The sequence below is a fragment of the Bufo gargarizans genome, chromosome 2 (assembly GCF_014858855.1).
Source record: "Bufo gargarizans isolate SCDJY-AF-19 chromosome 2, ASM1485885v1, whole genome shotgun sequence".
Lineage (NCBI taxonomy): Eukaryota > Metazoa > Chordata > Amphibia > Anura > Bufonidae > Bufo > Bufo gargarizans.
The window spans coordinates 234,943,180-234,964,959 of record NC_058081.1 but is presented as its reverse complement, the minus strand read 5'-3'; the positions used below and the strand labels follow the sequence as shown (position 1 = coordinate 234,964,959).

Genomic DNA, 21,780 nt, shown 5'->3' with positions numbered 1-21,780 from the left:
AGTGGTTACATTAATGATGTATATAGCTAAGGTGATGCAGAGATTAAATATCACTCACTTGCCTCTCCTTGGCCATTAACACAAGGAAAAAATGAATAATAGTGAAAATTCCACACAATACAATAATAAACCTGGCTCTGCGCAGTTTAGGCAATAATGTTTATTATGGAAGGTTAATATTCTGTGAGAAAAACTGCCCATTAACCATTTAGCGTGACCAATAAGGCTTGTACAGTAAACTAAGTATTGGAAGGATTCAGAATTGTTAAAATTTTGGGAAAGACAATAAAAAAAAACTGAATATTAAAAGGCAGTCAAAAAAAGTTAAATTAAAAAGGCAAAAAAGTGGCTTATTCACTGATACAAAAAGACTGGGCACAAGTACACAAAATCTCTGTACCCAACCTAGCTAAAAAAGAGTAAGTTATAAGTTAAAATATTTTCTCTTAAGTAAACACCAGACTGTAATGTGTTCTTGGTTCCATTTATTAAAATTAATCAATTAATATAAAGCTGAACAAATCTATGAAGTTTGATTCAATTTCAATACCATGAAACAATACATAACAGAATATTGATATCGTATCAAATAATAACACAATCCTGGTCCTAAAGTTTAATGTACCATGAGACCCTGTGGTACATGTGGAATATTCAACTGTCGAATGGGTATGTGACTGTTCACACTGCAGTATCCAAATGTAAGCATCTAGTACCCAATCTCCATCCGGGGAAAGTCGCTTCTGCCCGGGAAGGGCACAATTCTGGGGTTTTTGGTCTTTCAGATTAATTCCGTAGTCACACCCATCTGAGGGGTTAAATTTCCGTGATCGCCATTACCACTGATCAGGAACATTAGCTGCGGGTGTCTGCTGTGTGAAACAGCAGTCACCCAGTGGTCATCTTTAAAGACCCGCCGCCGTATATGTATGTAATAAATTCCTAATATAGATTAACTTTTATATGGCAAACACAGTGGTGGAATCAGTATTGCAGACCAAGTCTTCGTGTCACATATCCTTGCCACATAACACTGAATTGACCACTATATATCAAATAAACAGCATGAAAAGCACCAAAGCCCTTCTCACACCCTGGATGTATTTCTGGGTTTGCTATTTTATAGGAGGACTCGTGTCTAAGATTGTTACAAGATGCTTATATTTGGATATTGCAGAGTGAGGTTTAGTCATTGGAGTTTTGAGGCTGCACCCTATTTGAGGCTCAACAAAGAAGCCTCAATCCTCCTCCTCCATTCTAGTGTAAAGTGTTATTTTAACTATAAAGTCTAGCCATGGAGTCCACATCTGAAGATACCTTGTTCTGGTGTGGGACTCCCAGCCTGCCAACTCCTCCAATCTGCAAATTTAGTGCACTTTGTTGATCCATAAATCTGGGGTCGGGGGAGAGGTTGACCGCCCGTGCACGGGGATCAACAATTTGGCAGCAGTGATGAGTGAGGTTGTAAGATGATTTTTGGAGGGCTGGAACGGGCCCTTCTAAGAAAGAGGTGGATCAATTTCTTGTCTAAGGTGACCTAGGCACCAGGGCAGATCTGGTGTAATGCTCCCTCCAGGTCCGCCTGACAGAGTGCCCACATCGTCACCACATCTTCAGCACATATTATCTGGTAAAACCCCAATTCTGAAGAGATAATCCGATGTTCTTTACCAACAGGTAACAGTTATAAATGTGTTATGCTATATTTTTACACATCTAGAAAACCCATGAGCAGTGAAGGAGGATTGTGGATATCTACTTCTGTGTGAATATAGGGTTGAGCTCTCTCTCCCATAGTTCGATAAAGGCAGGTTTGGAAATAGTGTGGTCCCTAGGTAGGGTTGAGAAAATCTTGGAGAGGAGCTTAGGAGGCGGGGAGTCAAGAAGAGTATAGTTCTCTAACCAGGTTGGATCAAGTTTATGATCAGCACTTTTAAGCTTAAATAGAGAGCTAGAGAGTAGTGCACCTGAATGTTGGTTGATCAGGGACAGTAGAGCCACTTCCGTGGGAACTCTGATGGCTTCTGTAATTAGTATGTCAGGAAGTGAATCCCACCATTTGGGGGTATCTTTATTTGCAATAGCTGATGGTATAGTACTCAAGGGTGCTAAGGTAGAGACCAGACCCTTAGACAATGATAGGGTGGGGATGGCTCTGCATAACTTTAACATGCCCCAGTGTCATATCACTGGGCACAAGGGTAGGGCTCAGGGGTACATGTCTAAGCCACAACCAGACATGATATCTAGATGACAAGACCTCTCTCTCAATCTCCAGGTATGGATTTTTCAATTACGGCTTAGCCAGTAGAGTATAGCCAATTGAGTATCTTGGAAGTTTAGCGATAAGTGAGGTAGGGAGGTTCCTCCATTGGATGGTTTTTGAGTGAGATGGAGATAGGGTAGTCTAGCTCTTTTGTTGTTCCACAAAAATCTTCTAAATAGTGTTTGAACTTTTGAGAAGAAGGAAGCTGGTATATCTATCGGCAACACTTGTATCATATACAATAGCTGGGAAAGAACAATAGTGGAAAGAATGCTCTTTCTCCCAAACCAGGAAACATATAGGACCTTTCAGTCTTGGAGGGTTTTGCTTATTGTCTGGAGTAACGGAGGGTAGTTAAGAGGAAACAAGGAGGTCAGATCAGCTGGGATGCGGACACCTAGGTGTTTGATGGCATCTGAAGGCCATAGTAACAGGGGATATTTCTTTGACTAGGACCAGCTGGGAGACCGAAAGGGACACATTCAGGGCTTCAGACTCATCAAAATTTATTTTGAAGTTGGACACTCTACCAAAGCCAGCAAATATCTGTAATATAATTGGGAAGGCTTCCAAAGGGGCCCAGTTTGAAGCCTTTGATCTGGTCAGATTGGCATAATTTCAGAAGCATCATCTCCAGACACAAAACAAATAATGAAGGGGATAGGGGAAACCCTGGCATGTTCCATTTCGTATAGAAAAGGGTTCTGACAGGGTGCCATTTATCTGTAATTTATCCATGGGGGAGATGTACAAAGTGAAAACTGCTTGGATAAATGGGTCAGGAAAATGAAAGGCTTGTAGTGTATGTCTCATGAACTCCCAGCTGACCCTGTCAAAATCCTTCTTTGCATCAGTACCCATCAAGACCAATGGTATTTTCTTTTGTTTGGCATGATAAGCAGCATGTAGGACCCTAGAAACATTGTGTTTCCCTTCTCTTCCCTGAACAAATACCACCTGTTCCTCTCCGATGTTGGGGATGAGAGAGAAGAATCTATGCGCAACGATCTCTGTCCATCATTTGAGATCCGTATTTAATAAAGAAATCGGGCGATCGCTACTAAAGAACTCGGGGTCTTTACCCTCTTTATGGATAATTGTGACGTAGGCCTCAATTGATTGATGGGGGAAGTGTAGAACCGTGCATCAGGGAATTGCACAATGACATGAATTTAGAGATGGGTCTTCCTAAATGTTTTCTAAAATATTATATGGAAGCTATCTGGTCCTGGGCTTTTCTCTGTTTTTAAGCCGACTGCCCAATGCAATTAATTTACCCCTGATTAAGGCCTTGTGGGCTTCCCACAAAATATGGTGGGAAATGCCTGGATCTTCATTAGTCCAAAAGTGAGATGCTAGCTTTTGGGTTAGGGATTGTATGTGGGATGGAGTATCTAGGATTGTAGTATTAGGTTTCCACATCCAAGCTCTAGGAGGCAGGCCGGGAAGATGTAGTTTTACATAAACATGGGCATGGTCAGAAATCGTTATCTCAGCTATTTTGGCATAGACAATGTTAGGTAGAGAGTGTACAGGAACAAGTATATAGTCTATGCGGTGATAGGTGCCATGTATATTGGAATAGAATGTAAAGTCTTTGTAATATATATATACAGTACAGACCAAAAGTTTGGACACATATACAGTATATATATATATATATATATATATATATACACTGTATATATATATATATATATATATATATATATATACACACACTCACCTAAAGAATTATTAGGAACACCTGTTCTATTTCTCATTAATGCGATTATCTAGTCAACCAATCACATGGCAGTTGCTTCAATGCATGTAGGGTTGTGGTCCTGGTCAAGACAATCTCCTGAACTCCAAGCTGAATGTCAGAATGGGAAAGAAAGGTGATTTAAGCAATTTTGAGCGTGGCATGGTTGTTGGTGCCAGACGGGCCGGTCTGAGTATTTCACAATCTGCTCAGTTACTGGGATTTTCACAGCACAACCATTTCTAGGGTTTACAAAGAATGGTGCAAAAAGGAAAAAAACATCCAGTATGCGGCAGTCCTGTGGGCTGAAAATGCCTTGTTGATGCTAGAGGTCAGAGGAGAATGGGCCGACTGATTCAAGCTGATAGAAGAGCAACGTTGACTGAAATAACCACTCGTTACAACCGAGGTATGCAGCAAAGCATCTGTGAAGCCACAACATGCACAACCTTGAGGCGGATAGGCTACAACAGCAGAAGACCCCACCGGGTACCACTCATCTCCACTACAAATAGGAAAAAGAGGCTACAATTTGCACAAGCTCACCAAAATTGGACTGTTGAAGACTGGAAAAATGTTGCCTGGTCTGATGAGTCTCGATTTCTGTTGAGACATTCAAATGGTATGTCAGTCCGAATTTGGCGTAAACAGAATGAGAACATGTATCCATCATGCGTTACCACTGTGCAGGCTGGTGGTGGTGGTGGTGTAATGGTGTGGGGGATGTTTTCTGGGCACACTTTAGGCCCCTTAGTGCCAATTGGCCATCGTTTAAATGCCACGGGCTACCTGAGCATTGTTTGTGACCATGTCCATCCGTTCATGACCACCATGTACCCATCCTCTGATGGCTACTTCCAGCAGGATAATGCACCATGTCACAAAGCTCGAATCATTTCAAATTGGTTTCTTGAACATGACAATGAGTTCACTGTACTAAAATGGCCCCCACAGTCACCAGATCTCAACCCAATAGAGCATATTTGGGATGAGGTGGAACGGGAGCTTCATGCCCTGGTTGTGCATCCCTCAAATCTCCATCAACTGCAAGATGCTATCCTATCAATATGGGCCAACATTTCTAAAGAATGCTATCAGCACCTTGTTGAATCAATGCCATGTAGAATTAAGGCAGTTCTGAAGGCAAAACGGGGTCCAACACCGTATTAGTATGGTGTTCCTAATGATTCTTTAGGTGAGTGTATATACACACTGTGTGCCATGCATCTACCAGAGCCATATCTGAGAGCAGCATTTTAATCAGATAAGAAGTGTCTTAGAGGTCGATTGAGAAGTGGAGGTCGAGTGCAAGTAGGGATTTAAAGCTACAGCAAATCAGGCTCTCAGTTTGGCTGCAGCTAATGACAGTCTTCTGGGCAGCTTGTTCTTTCAAACCACTGACCAGACCTGTAACTGAGGTAGCTTTGGGAAATCAGTTGGAGAGGATATGGGAAGCCAGGATGGAATGTTCATGGGAGGAATTTCTAGCTTTTCCCAAGCCTGTTCGAGGCCCTCAGTAGAACGTATGATGATCTGGCGGCCTCCCTTCATAACAGCAAGTCCAAATGGGTAGAGCCAGTGTATATGGATGCGTTACACTCTGAGAGCTTCTGTGACAAACTTCAGGATGCATCTTTTCGCCATGGTGCTGGCTGCTAGATCTTGGAATATTAAGTATGCGCTCCACCTCATAGGAGATTTCTTTAGCTTCTCGGGCGGCTCACTGTATAGCAGCCATATTCAAATAGCTGAGAAGTCCACAGATAATGTCTCTAAGGGGGTTGTCTGGTATCGGCTTGGGCCTAAGGGCTCTATGTATGCGCTCAATGACAACCTGTTGCACTCTTTATTCTCCTAATAGCTTAGCAAAGATTGAGGAGACTGTATGTGAGATGGCCTCTGCACCAAATGTCTAAGGTAGGCCCCAAAACCTAATGCTCTTCCGTCTGCTACGGTTCACCTGGTCCTCAATCTGCAGGAGAGCGTGGTTTATATGATCTCAATAGAAGAGGGTGATGGTCTCCAGCATCTTTCTGCGTTGTATAAGCCCAGACTGGGAGTCCTCCAGGTGTTTCATGTCGGCCTTTATGTCTGCCAGGTCTCTCATCACTGTGGCGATAGCCTTTTTGAGGGCCTTGGTTAGGAAGGACTTAGAGATATGTGAAAGGGTCCGACTCACCAGCTGTAATCCGACAGCGCCCCTGAGCTTTCCTCATCTGAGTCTCCCCTTGTGGAAGGCGGGGGAGCGCCTTTCAGCGCTATCTTAGGTCTCCCGGCTGGGGAAGCATGTTTCTTTTGAAGGTATCTGTCCATGTCAGACTGCGGTTTTTCCGGTTTAGGGATAAAGGGAACAGTCCCCTGCTTCTCTCTTCGAATTTTCACCAACTGGTGGGTTATGTCGGCTCAAATTACTTGAGGTGTAGGCGATTCAGTCAGGAACGCTGTAGTTATGCAGCCATTATACAGCGCAGGCAAGCTCTGCCCCCTCATCATTTGATGCTTTTGCATTACTGTTAGATTAGACCATATGTTGTTTGTATTCCTTTGTTTTCACTTTTACATTATAAACCCATTTGAACAGATGCCTTTTTTACAATGCTAGTAGCTCAGCAGTTAATCAGTGTATCTTTCAAATAACTGGTATCATTAAAAAATCCAAGGACAACTGCCTGTTGCAGAAATATTATGAGAAAAATAACAAGGAACATGCACAATAAAGTAAAGCTGGCCATACATGGTGAGGTGTTTAACCAGTACTTATAATACATCTCCTTTTCTCTCCCCTCCCCACACACATCTTTGACTTTGGTGTTATAGTGATTTTGGTTTGTTATAATTCTTCTTGGCTCTATTAATAAAAACAAGTTAGTCCCACACAAATAACTTTCTTAGCTTCATCATCAAATCAAGTATTCTATAATAAAAGTGCTATAATTGGCTTACGTAAGAAATAAAGATCAACCTAAACCTGATGGAAAAATGAATGACACTAGTATTAATAGATATCAAACTGGTGTACAGTAGAACTGACTAAGTTGCCAATAGCAACCAATTCGATTCCACCTTTCATTTTTCATTTTTTGGAAAATGAAAGGTGTAATCTTTTTGGTTGCTATGGGCAACTAAGCTAGTTCTACTGTACACCAGTTTTATAAATGACCCCATAGGTTACTAATTGAGTATACTACAATGCAAAAAAGAAAAAGAAATTGCCACTTTATCTGACAATCTATATTGAGGTAAATGAAAATGAGCAGACCAACATTAGCTATAGAGACTACCTACGCATTTACGCTAAGAGAGAAAAGTTGTAGTGCTCCTGGGAAAGTGAACAATACATTTGGTTTATTAGTCCATATTGTACTTGCCAAAATACAGCTCTTTCATGAAACTACTTTTAACTCATTGCATACTATAATGTATTTCCCTGCTACCTCTAATTGCTAATATTCCACCAAAGGCTTTTTTTTTTTTTGCCTTGTTCCATATATACATGGTTTGAAGTGTGGAGTGTGCTAGTGATTATAATAACTAGTCTGTAGTTCTTTTCCACCACAAACTTTAAATTCATACTCTTAAAGGAAATCTGTCATCAGTTTTCTGCTGCCCTCCCTTTTAAATCCTAACAGCTCCAGCACATGCCAATGGGCCCTCGTATTCATGAGATCCCAACTCTCCCTGCCCTCCTGCCTCGGACTGACAGGTTGTTTTCCCAACTTAATCAGCAACAGGTGGGCAGGGAAAGCCAGGAGCTCATGAATATTCAGGACTCATCGTTATGCACTGGAGCTTTTTGGTACATGATTTTGGCAATACTGGCTGGGTCGATTAAAGATAGTATCCCAGCATTTGTCACTTGTTTATGTTGCCCTTAGTTAGGGTACTATAAAACTGGTGACAGATTGCATTTAATATTACTGTGTAATTAAAACGTTACTCACCATGATGTTGTAGATCTGAACAATGTGTTAGGGGGTCCCCATTTCTGATGTCTTGTCTTCTTGTGCGCCTAACAAAAATTGCAAGTAAGAAAAATAAATAAATAAATAAGGGCATGCTATACAAAGTTTCCTTCCGGCATATGTCTGGCTGGTATATGTTGGCACACCTCTTTTTTAACTAAATTGGCTTGTGTAGTTGACAATCATAGAAAATAAAGTTGCCCAGAACATTTTTTTTTATTTTTACAATAAAAGTTGAGATGCGCTAACGCATTTGTAAGAATCAAATTCAACCCGAATTGTTGACAAAATTCAAAGGGAGAGAGGTTTTCCAAGGATTAAAAACATTTCTGATTCAGGAAGAATTGATTTATACTCAAATCAAATTTCTTTGCTAATTCGGATAAATCGGACCAAAACAAAGAATGTCCATAGGAAACTGTATACTATACAGTTGCATACGTCCAGCATGTGCATTCTGATATTCTTATCAGTGCATATGCTGTATGTACACACCTAACATAGCATGAACAGAGCTGCCTGTCAACTGACTACATTAGACGGCTCAAAATATTGCGTATCTAATGCTATGAAAAAGTTTACCTTAGAACCACCGTGATAATATTGATATAACTATTCATCCTCAAAGCTGCTGAAAATCTAAAGAAACGTTTGGCACATTGCTCTCATTTCAAAGTAAGAGATAGCTACCCATATTATGTAGTCAAATAACCGAATTCAAGCCCAATTGTCAAATTTCAAAGGCAACATTCTTTCAGAAAAGCATGAAACTTGACAGGTGCGTTTAAGTCGTTTCATATTTGAATTAGAAAGGACAGACCGACGTTCTAGTGTTATCTTTTGTCATGTAACAGCTTCTGATCAAGTTCTTTACACACTTAATAGCATGTCACACAAAGATCAATACATGTTATTCAGAATAGGTTTATCGAGAAGGTGTGCATAGCTTCTTCCAGGGCAATTGGAAATATTGATCTCCGCTACATCTCAGCCTGCAAACTGCTGACATTTTGTTCAATAAGACAGAGAATCATTGTTCAAAGGGTGTTTAATTTAGTTTTTTTTAAGCTTTTTCAAGAATGAAAAATTTAAAGTGGTCTTATTATCTGTTTAACGACTTCAAGACCGGAGAAACTTTGACATGCAACTTTATAATCAATATAATTACTGAATAATTATTGTATTCATGATAAAATAATAATAATATAAATTATTTTGATTAATATTATTATCATATTATCAAACACACACATATAGTGCATAGACACAAAGCAATCAGTGCACTTAATAAAATATTTTACTGTTTTACTTTTTTTCATTTTTTGTAAAATATCTGAAATTTTTAAAAGTCCATTCATAAACAAAAGCTGAGCACACAAAGGCTTGGCGTAAATAGTAAAAAAAAAAATGTCATTGTAGAAAATGGCTAGAGGATTTGCAAAGTCAGGACACAGCAAAGGGGATTAGTCTGAGAACGGAGCTGTAAATCCGCTTCTAATCATCTCACTCAGCTTCCTGTATACAAAAGTCAAGTATTCTTGGTGTACAGACACTTGGTTGCATCAGTCATGTCAGCTGTTATAGAGGGATAATCAGTTATTTTCTGCTGCGGATCAAAGTCATTTCATACAAAGGCTGAAAAGGAAGTGTGCTGCGTCTCCGATGCCTTGGAAGGTTGTTCATTGAATAGATTACTTACAGTCTACTTTCTGCATGCTAAGAACGGATTGCACAATTGCACAGAGGTGATTCAATTTGTTCAAGGACATTTTCAATAGAAAGCAATAACATGTAGATGTGCGATCCCATTGCAAATGTGATTGTTTTCTTACACAGGGAATTCATTTGTTTTATTAAACTTGCCTGCCCGCTCTTACCATCTAATATATCTAAATAAATCACCCAGCACAAGTGGTTTCTCAGGAAAAATCCCCTCCGTTATTTTAAGTCAAACATTTCAAAGAATAGAGCTGAGTAATTACTCTAATCTATTTATAGAATTAACGAAGAATATCAAACAAATGTCATATGTGGAAATTGAGTCAACAGATGAGTTTATGAAATATGAACCACAAAGCATTTTCATACCACTAAGTGGTAACTTTGTCTGCGATCAACTGTGGTCTCAGCTCTTTGATATGTAATGAATGAGGGAGGAACTTCTGTTCAAAGGCAGTGATTATGAGTCATTCAATTATATGATAATTAATGAGTTAATCTGTACGATGACCTTTTTTGATAACGAGTCTTTAACATTGTGCTCTTTTTGTTTTTTTGTTTTTTTCCAAGGCTGCTTCGGGACAAATGGACATGTGTATGTTTGAGGCATTTCATTCCATGCCATAAAATAAAACTCAGCAGCACATGCCATCTGCCCTCGCTTTCTTTCCTATAACACCAAGCAGCCATATGTTATGGAGATTATGACATGTCGGAAGAATGTTAAAAGCACACAGAGCGTAATACTCTACAGGCTAATACAATAAGCAGTATGTCTTAGAGGTTATCACCTTTTAGCAGTAGGAAAGTAGCGGGAGCATGAAGAACCATCCCAGGCACAATAGGGGTCCCTGGCAAGACAACATTCAGCACATGCTTTTCCATAAACATCACAGCGGTGTAAAGGGATCTGGGAAACTCCCATCAGCGAGCCAATGTACAGTTGTTGCTGTAAAATAGATATTTTATTGTTAAGAGCAAAATTAGCAGAAGGAATTACATAGTACAGTACAAATCTTTAGCTATTGATATGTCTACCAAGATTTGCTGGGCAGAACAGAAAAACTTAGTCTACTGTATTTTTCTGCTTCAGGCTCTATATTTACTATGGATTAAGTTTCAGTAATTGTTTATTTGATATTTTCTTATTTTTAGAGAATAAACTTTATTGATTAGCAGGGCCATATCAGACAAGTGACATTTTGAATCACAGCATTTGTGATTTTATAAGAAAAAATAAAAAAAAAAAAAAAAATAAAAAGAAGGCTTTCTTAGCCAGTCACCATATTTGGATTCACACATGTGCTACCTTAACCACACACCTCATCGCATAAAGCCTAATTCTTACAAAGGGATGTCCCAATAAAAAATAATTAAACCTACTAAGCCCCCGAATGTGGAATATATAAATATTTCAACAAAACCTGTTATCAAATGTACCATCCATAAACCACAGTATTAGGGCTCATGCACACGAACATATATTGTTTTCCGTGTCCGTTCCATTTTTTTTTTTTGCGGCCCGTATGTGGACCCATTAACTTTAATGGGGTCATAAAAAACATAGATGACTCCAGGTACATCCCGTGTTGCTATATCCGCATGGCAGTTCCGCAAAACAATAGAACATGTACTATTATTGTCTACATTACAAACAAAAATAGGACGGAAATTAAACATGGTGCATAAAGGAACAAATGGTTATAAAGTAGCATGTGCTACCTGTCAATAGTCCTATGGTCAATTTGAGAATACCTTTATCTCTGAAGTTACAATCATAGACATACAGCTCATACACAGTGAAATGAGGTGTATTGGCCTCAGCTTTAGCTGTGCACTCTTCCACATGCTATTATTGAATCTGAATTGCGATGCCAGGACTGCATGGTTTCTCATGGGACCTGGACCTCTCCCCATGGCTAGGTGGTGACAACTACCATATTTTTCACCCTATAAGACTCACCTGCCTATAAGACACAGCTGAGTTTTTGAGGAAAAAAATAAGAAAAAATATATTTTTAACCAAAAGGTGTGCTTTTGGTGGGTTTTGAACTAATAGTGGTCTGTGGATCACACTATTATGGGGGATCTATGGATGACACACTGTTATGGGGGCATCTGTGGATGATGCACTGTTATGGAGGGGATCTGTGGATGACACTGTTATGGGGGGGATCTGAGGATGACACTGGTATGAGGTGGATCTGTGGATGACACATATATAGCATCTTATGCTATATATGTGTCATCCACAGATCCCCACCCATAACAGTGTCCTTGTGTAAATAGTTGCCCCCAATACAGGGGGTGGAGGCAGGCAACTGGTGTTGAAATCGCGGTGGGGCCTGGTGCAGTCACTGTACTCTATTACATCGGGCCCAGCACATAGCAGTATTTATATGTAAAGTGTAGGCAATCCATATGTAAAGTATAGCAATTCTCTGCAGTAGCGCAATCCACATAGTACTCATATGAAACTCCCATACTAGCAGGCAGGCTGGCCGGTCACTCACTTCGTCACACACATACTCCTCCCATTTTATTAATAAAGCAGGCGGAGCATGCACGTGACAAAGTGAGTGACCGGCCAGCCTGCCTGCTAGTAAGGGAGTTTCATAGTGAGTACTATGTGGATTGCAGGAAAATTGCAATACTTTACATATGGATTGCCTACACTTTATGTATGAATACTGCTGTGTGCGGGGCCGGTGTAATAGAGTACAGAGACTGCAACGGACCCCGCCGCTATTCCAACAGCAGTTTCCGGCTTCCAGCCCCTCCTCCCTCCCCGCTGAAACATCGCAGTCTGTGCTGTGCAGCATTGCGGCCCACAATGTATATGGTAATTGATGATTTTATTGTGGGTAGTTATTTTCTTAATATATTTGGCAAGTTGATAAGAACTGAAGCAGGAGACAACTTCATTTATATTTCTAGGGCATTTGGAAAATGGATACCAGGTTGGATATTGACTGCTGAAACCATTGGATGGATTCCCCAGGACATTATAGTAAAACATTGATTCTAGCAACATGGATATCAAATGGGACCACTGGACTCCAGATATATTATGGGGAATACAATAATGCTAGAGATGAGTGAGACAAATTGGATTTGACCTGAATTTTGTAAAAATTCAAGTTGCATCAGAAGCCTAATTTTAGATGATTTGATTTGGCAGAATTTTAGAGAAAGAAAAAGAGGGGGTCGGAGAGTAAAAGTGAGTGGAAGAAAAAAAAAATACAAAAGTGAGAGACTAGCTAGAAAAAAAAAAAGAGTCCTATGAGACCTCAAAGTGTCATACTGAAATGTTGTGGACAATTGGAGCATTTTCAATTTGGGTGGAATTGATTCAGACCCAAAGTAAATAGATAAACTGATTTGGCTGAATTATTTTATGTACTTATATATATATATATATATGCCGCTGACATATTCCGCAGTGCTTTACAGACATTAGCATCAAACTGTCCCCAATCTAAGTTCCCTATCAGTATGTCTTTGGAGTGTGGGAAGAAACCCACATAAACATGGGAAGAACATACAAACTCCATTCAGATGTTGTCCTTGGTCAGATCGAATCAAGGACCCCAATACTGCAAGACACCAGTGTTAACCACTGATCCACCTTGCCGACCTGTCATTAAATCCAAATTGTTCAACTCAAATGAAATTCTGAAAGATTCGTTCATCTTTGGTGAATACAGACAACACTCTTTTCAGTCATCTTCGTTTTTAACATCCCAGATAAACCATTTAATTGTGTGTATAGCAGAATTAAAATCTATTTTTAAGTCTGTGCCCATTTAGCTACATCCCAGCCCTATTTTTTATTTTTTATGTGGTCAGAAGTATTGGAGTTGCCCAATTACTGCAGTGCATCAACGGAACTAATTAATCCTAAATTACTTTTGGCTGCAGTTTTGCTCAGCCATTATTAATGGAGCATAATGTGGCCATATGGTTATATATGCTACATATAAAACTACAGTATACTAGCAGTACAACATGTGCTTCTTTATAGGCAAATCAGAATCTACAGCTGAATACGGTATCTGGATACAATGACGAATACAGTTCCCATTGTGGGAGAAAGCAGTCCCCATCCACTTAGTGTCAAACTGCCTAAGACTTAGCAAGACAAAAAAGGATTGAATACTGTAGCTGCATTTCCATAGTTAAACAGAGAATGTATGTTTTGATGCATTTAACTGTAGTTCTGCCAGCACAACAGATCCTTCCCTGCTCTCAAATAAAACATGTTCCATTGCCAAATACAATTAACTCAAAACAGAAAAAAAAAAAAAAAAAAAACATCCCATATGTATAGCGCAAGCTGTTTCCAAACTGGGTTATGGCATTTGTTTAAATATTTGTAATAGCCGAGTAATACCTCACTTAACAGCCAGAGATCCTGTCTTTATTATAGGTCTTAAACCTAAATCATGCAAAAGCAATAGTGAAAAGATATGTGAGCATTTGTATTGTGCGACAGCAATGTGACAGCCTCACCATAATCCTCATTTAATACAAGTTCTTTTTGCATTGTTTTGTCTATGCATTATGCATAGCTTCATCTGGAATTTCAGAACACTGCATTTGAGCGTGAACGAAAGTATCATGGGACAGCAGGACATTTAATGTCTTACTTTAAAGTATGCTTTCCAAGTTAAAAATACATAGGTAAATAGTTTCCAGTTAATGGACTTGGAGAAGGTAGGTGTAAGGTTGTACTACAGTACTATGTTCATTCATCATAGGTCTGTTCATTGTAGTAAGAAATGTTATTGTTTGTAAAGTGTGCTAAAGTTTTATACTACAGTGTACAGTAATTACATGAGATGACCTGGACAAAAGGGAACGTGTCACCTTGAATGTTGTGCTGATGTTATAGAGCAGGAGGAGCTGAGCAGATTGATATATAGTTTTATGGGAAATATTCTGTAAAACTTGTATTTTATTAGTTTCAGTCCTTGGTCTTTCTATGCTCATGAATACAGTGGGTGGTCCTAGTTAGTGATGGACAGCAATCTCTGAATGCATACTTATTCAAAATAGGATATCAGCCACTGAGTAGGACCACTCTCTGGATTCATAAGGAACAAAAGTTGGGAATTAAATGAATAAATTACAGAATCCTTGCTAACAAAAGTATATACCAGTCTGCTCAGCTCCTCCTGGTCTACAAATTCTGTTTGCATATTGGACTGCATTTTCAAGGTGACAGGTTCTCTTTGAGTTGTATTTATTTATTTGTTATTGTCCACCAATGGCAATGCAGTGTGCTGGCATCCCACTACATGAATGGGTTAAATGTGATTTACACATTTGTTTTTGTAGAGGATACAAATAGGGTAAATTTCCTTGGGGATAGTTGCTGGGTAGGGCTGTTCTACTCTCCCCATTTGGAGGGGTTGTTATTGCTAAATCAGAGTAGTGGGAGACAGCAGTAAGAGAGGAAGCAGGCTAGAAAAAACCCTAAGCCATTGAAAAGAGGTATGTGATAAAGACTGTTGAGATGACCAGCATAAAGCAACACACTTGTCTGGGAGGATTGCGAGCTTGAGAACCCAGACATGTTGTAGATGCAGATTGCCCATCTGTTATAGGACTACACCCCTCAGATGGGCAATGTAGTGGCAAGTATGGATAAGTACAGTGCATGAGAGAGATAGAAGAGAAGAAAAATAGATATTGGACCATTTTGGCTGGAATAGAGAGAAAGTGAGTAAATATTGGAGGATTGGCTCAGAGAGCACCTAACTTGTTAACTCCTTATTTGCCTCCTCTAGAACTGTGGAATCTGTAAGACGTGTAGGATCTGACTGTCCATGCATAACAAAACCTGTGACTATTAATGTGAAGATGTGCATTTAAACTTTGAAATCCATTTCAATAAATAATTTTACAAAAACAACTTCATTATTGGAACTGCTGCACCATGGTGTAAAATCTATCAACATCAAGGGCCAACAAGCAAGGGACCCCCCAAACCAGGGTGTGCCCCAAGGGGATTAAAGGTTTGTGCCACTCCTTTCAATGTGCACAGACCGAGGAATGACCAGAGAGGACCACAGCAACAGTGAGGACTACAACCACCATCGAGCCTCCACTGCCACTCCCATCCTCTCATATACATGAACTATAATAACTTTATAATTGATCTCTATAACAAATGTGTCATTTCTTACAGGAGCTATACTTTCGGAAATGACCAGAATGAGGACATTAAGTGAATTACGTAATGGATTACGTTCTCATGGAATCCATCACCTCATTCAATGCCGGCATGCCAAATGAAATGGCTTTAGATGCATTCCATTTTGCATGCCGTCATAATACAAGTGTATGGCCAGCAGAACGGAACCCTCGGGGTGGCCATACACTTGTATTATGCGGCATGCTGGCATTGAATTACGTGAAATATTGGGTGAGAACAGAATCCATTATGCAATTCACTTAAACCCCAAACCCGAACTTGAACTAGCCAAAAGGCAGGTTCGCTCAACAATTGTTTTTCCATTATAGGGAATTAACCCCCAATCAACACTGTATTTGATATGTGTCTGACTCCTGGGCCCCCATGATCACAATAATGGGGTCCCTTGCTCCCCTTCTTTCACGAGGCAGCAGTCTTGCATGCCTGTTGCCACTCTGTTTATCTGTAAGGAAATGCTGAGATATATGAGCAATTTACTTGCCTATCTCTGGCAATCTCATTGGAATGGCAGTAGATATGAATGCCACTTCATTAAAATGGAGAAACATGGGACACTTGTTCTTGTGATTGTCTGGGACCCCAGCTACGGACCCTCACTGATCAAACACCTATCCCGTATCATATCCCTTTAAGTACTAAAAAGAAAATACTTAAAATAGTCATATGGAAAGCATCATGATACAAGACCTAAATAAAATGGGTGTGTTTCAAATTAACATTATAGAAAGTTTGTATGCACGGAAAAGTGATATGCCAGACGTAGAATCCAAGATAAACTATGGAATAAGTTTGCAGTCAACTAGCTGCTAAGTTTAAGCTGTGTTTAAAACACAAGTGCAATATGTATATTTAAAAAGTTTTCCTTTTTACTTGGCCTTCAATAATGCTGCTCTATAAACGGCTCTTGTCAAACAAAAGGAAATTAATTATGACAATTAATAAATCTGCATCAGCCAAGATTGGCAGGAAGACGTTAAAACTGAAGGATAATGGTAAGATAAATAAAAGACACTGCATACTTGCTTTGTGGATATCTCCATGGATAGAATTGCAGATGGCTCCTGGAGGAAAATGCACAAAACATAGATTAGCTTAATCTGGTTAATATCAACCATGCTTAGAAATAATAATCACATAAAAAAAAAAAAAGAAAAACCTTGCTAGTCATAAATGTAAGAACAACATCCTATGCAATCAATACAGAAAATGTTTGTTAACAAAATTTGTTTAGAACTTATTAAAGTAAAACATTTTATGAGATATGTTTGTATAGTAATGCAAAAAATATGTGCACTATTGCTTTCAGTATTTGTCTTTTTTATTAGTATTCAATATAGTGATTTTTGTCCATTTCAAAAGTTTTTGAAGCTATTCTGGGCATTGTTATACTGGTATGCCTTCCAGCTTTATACAATGAGGTTTTCACATATTTCTACTCACATATCCTAAGCAGCCCATATTAACACTGAATTTTTAAACACCTGCAGCATGCCTTAGAGAGACTTTCATAAACCGCACGCAATATGTGCTTATTCATGTAGAAATAATATTTCAAAGGGATGAGAACAACTCATTCCTTTGTAATAGAATGCAGTTGTTCAGACAAAAAGTGAACTTGGCAAATAGAAAAAAAAAAGATTAAGAGAAGTGAGAATTGTAGCTATTCTATGGAAAATCATACAACAATAAAAATAAAAGTTAAGCTAGTTCCACACCTGTGCTGCCTCTCCTACAGGCTGTTCCAGCATAGAACAGCCTGCAGGAGTGCTCTGACTCCGGCATTGCCGGAAACTGCTGCCTGCCCGCCAGACCCTATTGACTATAATAGGGTTCTGGCAGAAATCCAGCTGCTACCCGACAAATATGCAGAGTTCTCTACCGGAACTGTTGGCCAGAACACCCGGGCTGCAGATGTGAAAGTAGCCTTAGTTATATAGTACCAACCTATTTTGTACTTACAGTATAAACCCTGTAGTTTAGCTTTTAAATTAGTACAACAATATACAGTATTTACAATTTCAGTGGCAGCAGTGGTTAAATTACCAGTGCACATACAGGAGAATGGTCCAACTTACCCTGAATACTGTCATTTCTTCCAGAAGTACTTCCTCTAAATCATGCCAAGTCTCCTTGGGAACGGAAACAACTTTTAAAACTGTTCCAATGTCTAAATCAGAAACAAAAAATATATACAATTTGTATGTTATTATAATTGCAAAAAATAATATTTGAGGTATAAGGATGGTTAGTTTATTTGAAAATGGGTGGTGCCGTTCATACATGAGATATTACCTGGTAACATGCTAAATAAATACCGCTCACCATCTTTATTTGCATTAGTGGTTTGTGAAGTTTAAAATCATTCAATCATTTCAGCATAGTAAATAAAACAATAGCCAAATTTATTCGAATAAGAAAAAAGATTAATATTAATAAATATTTACAAGGTATGGATCTTTTCAATATACACTGTTGTGCAGGGAAACGGCTGTATACTCCAATGGCATATGACATGAATTTTTATGTGCTTTTTATGAGTTTCTGTATGTTTTGCAGGTCATTCTTAAAACTTTGAGTACATATATCAGAGACAAAAAAGTGTCAGATAAGTACAAAGGTCCAGATAACATCTTTGTTGATCTTTCAGGGCACTTGTCAAGCTGTAGTATTGCTAAATTTACACCTCACTCTTCACGCAGCTGCATGCTGGAGGCACTTCATTTAACCTATATGGCATTGCCTTCCAATGTACAGCTTTTTCTAGTCATCAGACAGACAGAAAAAATGTTACATTCTTTATTATTCACATACTGGACATTCCGACAATTAGCAATGAACAATGAATAGTTTTATTTTATTTATTTTTTATAATCCAAAGATGTACATTTCATTCAACAAACACAGGGCCAGATCCAATTAGTCTAATTTAGGCCTTACCATTCAGGAATATCTAGACATGCCAAACTCTGAGGTCAACAAATGTCTGGGTCATAGGACTCTACCCTCCCTGTACATATGCAGCACTACAACAAAAGATCGATGGACTGAAATTTTTTAAAATTATATGTTTTTTTAATCTTCTTTATTAAATTATCTTAGTCATAAGATGCATTTTATTTCCATACATAATAGTTACAATATCAGTTATAATGACATTTAATCCATTAATACATTATTTTAACCCCCATCTACTGCCCTCTTATCTACCCCATTTCCTTTTTTTCCCCTTCCTTAAAAAATGTAACGCATCTCAAAAAAAAAATAAAAAACAGGAAGGAGATACACCCCTTATCACCCCTTAGCTCTCTCCTCTTCCCCCGCTATCCCCAGCCTCCGAATCCTACTATAATTCTTCCCTTTTAAGCCATCTCTCCCATAGGTTTATCAAGTTTCCTTATTTTATTCCGGGATTTAAAATATATCCTCTCACATGCTATCGAGCACTTCCCACATTTTAATTGTAGGAGCCCTTCTCTCTATCCAATTCTTCACTATGCATCTTCTTGCTTGGAACAGCAACTTGGGGGCTAACTCCTGCATAATGGCATCCCCTATGTCCCGTATTCCTAAAATACAAACCTCAAGGGCAACAGGAATATTAATCCGATGGTAATTCCATTTTTGAAAAATCATCTACCTCCAGAATTTTTGTATATAATAAAAATTCCATCATACATGGACATCATTCACCCCTACTCCTCCACATTTATAACATTTAAAAACCTTATCTTTATAATATTTTATGAGTTTAGCCGGGGAATAGTAAAGTCTGTGGACCGACAAAGAATTGTATCATGCTATGAGCTGGATTTGAGTAGACCTTCCTTATCTACAAGAAAATTCCTCTCTATCCTTTGGGGTCAACAAACTCCACCAACCCTTCCCATTTTTTTACATTTACAGTAACTCCTGTATTTTTTTAATGCCTTGCTGTCATAGGATATTATAGATTGAAGCTGTCCTGCTTTTCCCTGTTGTCATCATAATAATTTTCTTTAGTGACTGAGGAAGCTTCAATAAATCCTTTCTTATCTCGCATACATGATTTAATACCAGTGACTTAGTTGAAAGTAATAAAATAGGTAATTGTCCAAAACACCAAATCTCTCCTTAAGTTCTTGAAACCCAATAATTACAAATTTTTTCAAGATCTGTCCCATCCTATATACCCCGTATTTCTGCCAAGGTGTCTTATCTATTTCACTTAGTTATTTTAAATACATATTATTCCATATCAAAGTGTCTTCATGTATCTTTAGATCATCCCAAAGATTTCTAACTGCCAACCAAATTTTATACATTAACAACATTGTTATTAAGCCCTTGAGGTGTTCTTGTAGATAGATTACTGGCTCAAGAACCTGACCCATCTCATTTTTTTACATATTTTTATCCATCTTACTTATTATTGAGCTGTAGACTTGAGTTTTCCCCCATTCCAAAAAGTTCTTTATCTGACCTGCCAGAAAGTAAAGTTTTAAATCAGTAACTGACAATCCTCCTTCCCCTTCTGGCAGCTGTAAAAGTTGTAATCTCATTCTAGGCCTCCGTCTCCTCCATATCAATTCACTAAGTAGGCTCTCTATAGTTTAAAAAATCTTCTTTGGAATCTCTAACGGTGCGTTCCATAGAAGGTAGTTTATAATTGGAAGCAAACACATTTTAATTAGAGATATTCTATGTGCCATTGAAAGGGGACATTTTTTCCATGCACGTATCTTGTCTCTAACTTTATTTATCATGGGTACCAGGTTTAGTTTTATGTAATCCAGTGGGTCATCTGTTATTTTAATCCCTAAATATTTCAAACCTTCCCCCTCCTTTTTAATCTCCAGGGGTCCTGGTACAAAACCTCCTAATGGGTCTAAGGGGATACAAGCTGACTTATTCCAGTTTTCTTTTAATCCTGCTAATTTCCCATAACTCTCAAACAACTCAAATATACATGGCAAGGAGTCATGTAAACCCAAGAATACCATAAAATCATCTGCATACAATGAGATTTTTTCTTCATGACTCCCAAACTTAAACTCTTTTATACTTTTTATCTTGTCTTATTAGAGAAGCAAGAGGTTACTTTGCAATGGCAAAAAGTAATGGGGATAAGTGGCAGCCCTGTCTTACCCCTCTCTGTATTTTAAAGGAATCTGAAATCTCATCGTTTACCATTATTTTTTATTTACATCTATATATAAAAGTTTAATCCACAATATACAGGTCCTTCTAAAAAAATTAGCATATTGTGATAAAGTTCATTCTTTTCTGTAATGTACTGATAAACATTAGACTTTCATATATTTTAGATTCATTACACACCAACTGAAGTAGTTCAAGCCTTTTATTGTTTTAATATTGATGATTTTGGCATACAGCTCATGAAAACCCCAAATTCCTATCTCAAAAAATTAGCATATCACGAAAAGGTTCTCTAAACAAGCTATTAACCTAATCATCTGAATCAACTAATTAACTCTAAACACCTGCAAAAGATTCCTGAGGCTTTTAAAAACTCCCAGACTGGTTCATTACTCAAAACCGCAATCATGGGTAAGACTGCCGACCTGACTGCTGTCCAGAAGGCCATCATTGACACCCTCAAGCAAGAGGGTAAGACACAGAAGGAAATTTCTGAACGAATAGGCTGTTCCCAGAGTGCTGTATCAAGGCACCTCAGTGGGAAGTCTGTGGGAAGGAAAAAGTGTGGCAGAAAACGCTGCACAACGGGAAGATGTGACCGGACCATGAGGAAGATTGTGGAGAAGGACCGATTCCAGACCTTGGGGGACCTGCGGAAGCAGTGGACTGAGTCTGGAGTAGAAACATCCAGAGCCACCGTGTACAGGCATGTGCAGGAAATGGGCTACAGGTG

At 38.7% G+C, this 21,780-nt stretch overlaps 1 protein-coding gene across 1 annotated transcript in view; it reads right to left on the bottom strand.

Annotated features, from left to right (window-relative positions):
* The window catches only part of SEMA3A (semaphorin 3A), a 232,949-nt gene that overhangs the window by 16,948 nt on the left and 194,221 nt on the right, over positions 1-21,780 (bottom strand). Inside the window, exons 12-15 of the mRNA XM_044280112.1 lie at positions 17,987-18,078; positions 16,931-16,972; positions 10,483-10,640; positions 7,952-8,019 (exon numbers count right to left, since the gene is read on the bottom strand). Coding sequence (XP_044136047.1) covers positions 7,952-8,019; positions 10,483-10,640; positions 16,931-16,972; positions 17,987-18,078 — 360 coding nt within the window. The remainder of the gene's footprint in view (positions 1-7,951; positions 8,020-10,482; positions 10,641-16,930; positions 16,973-17,986; positions 18,079-21,780) is intronic.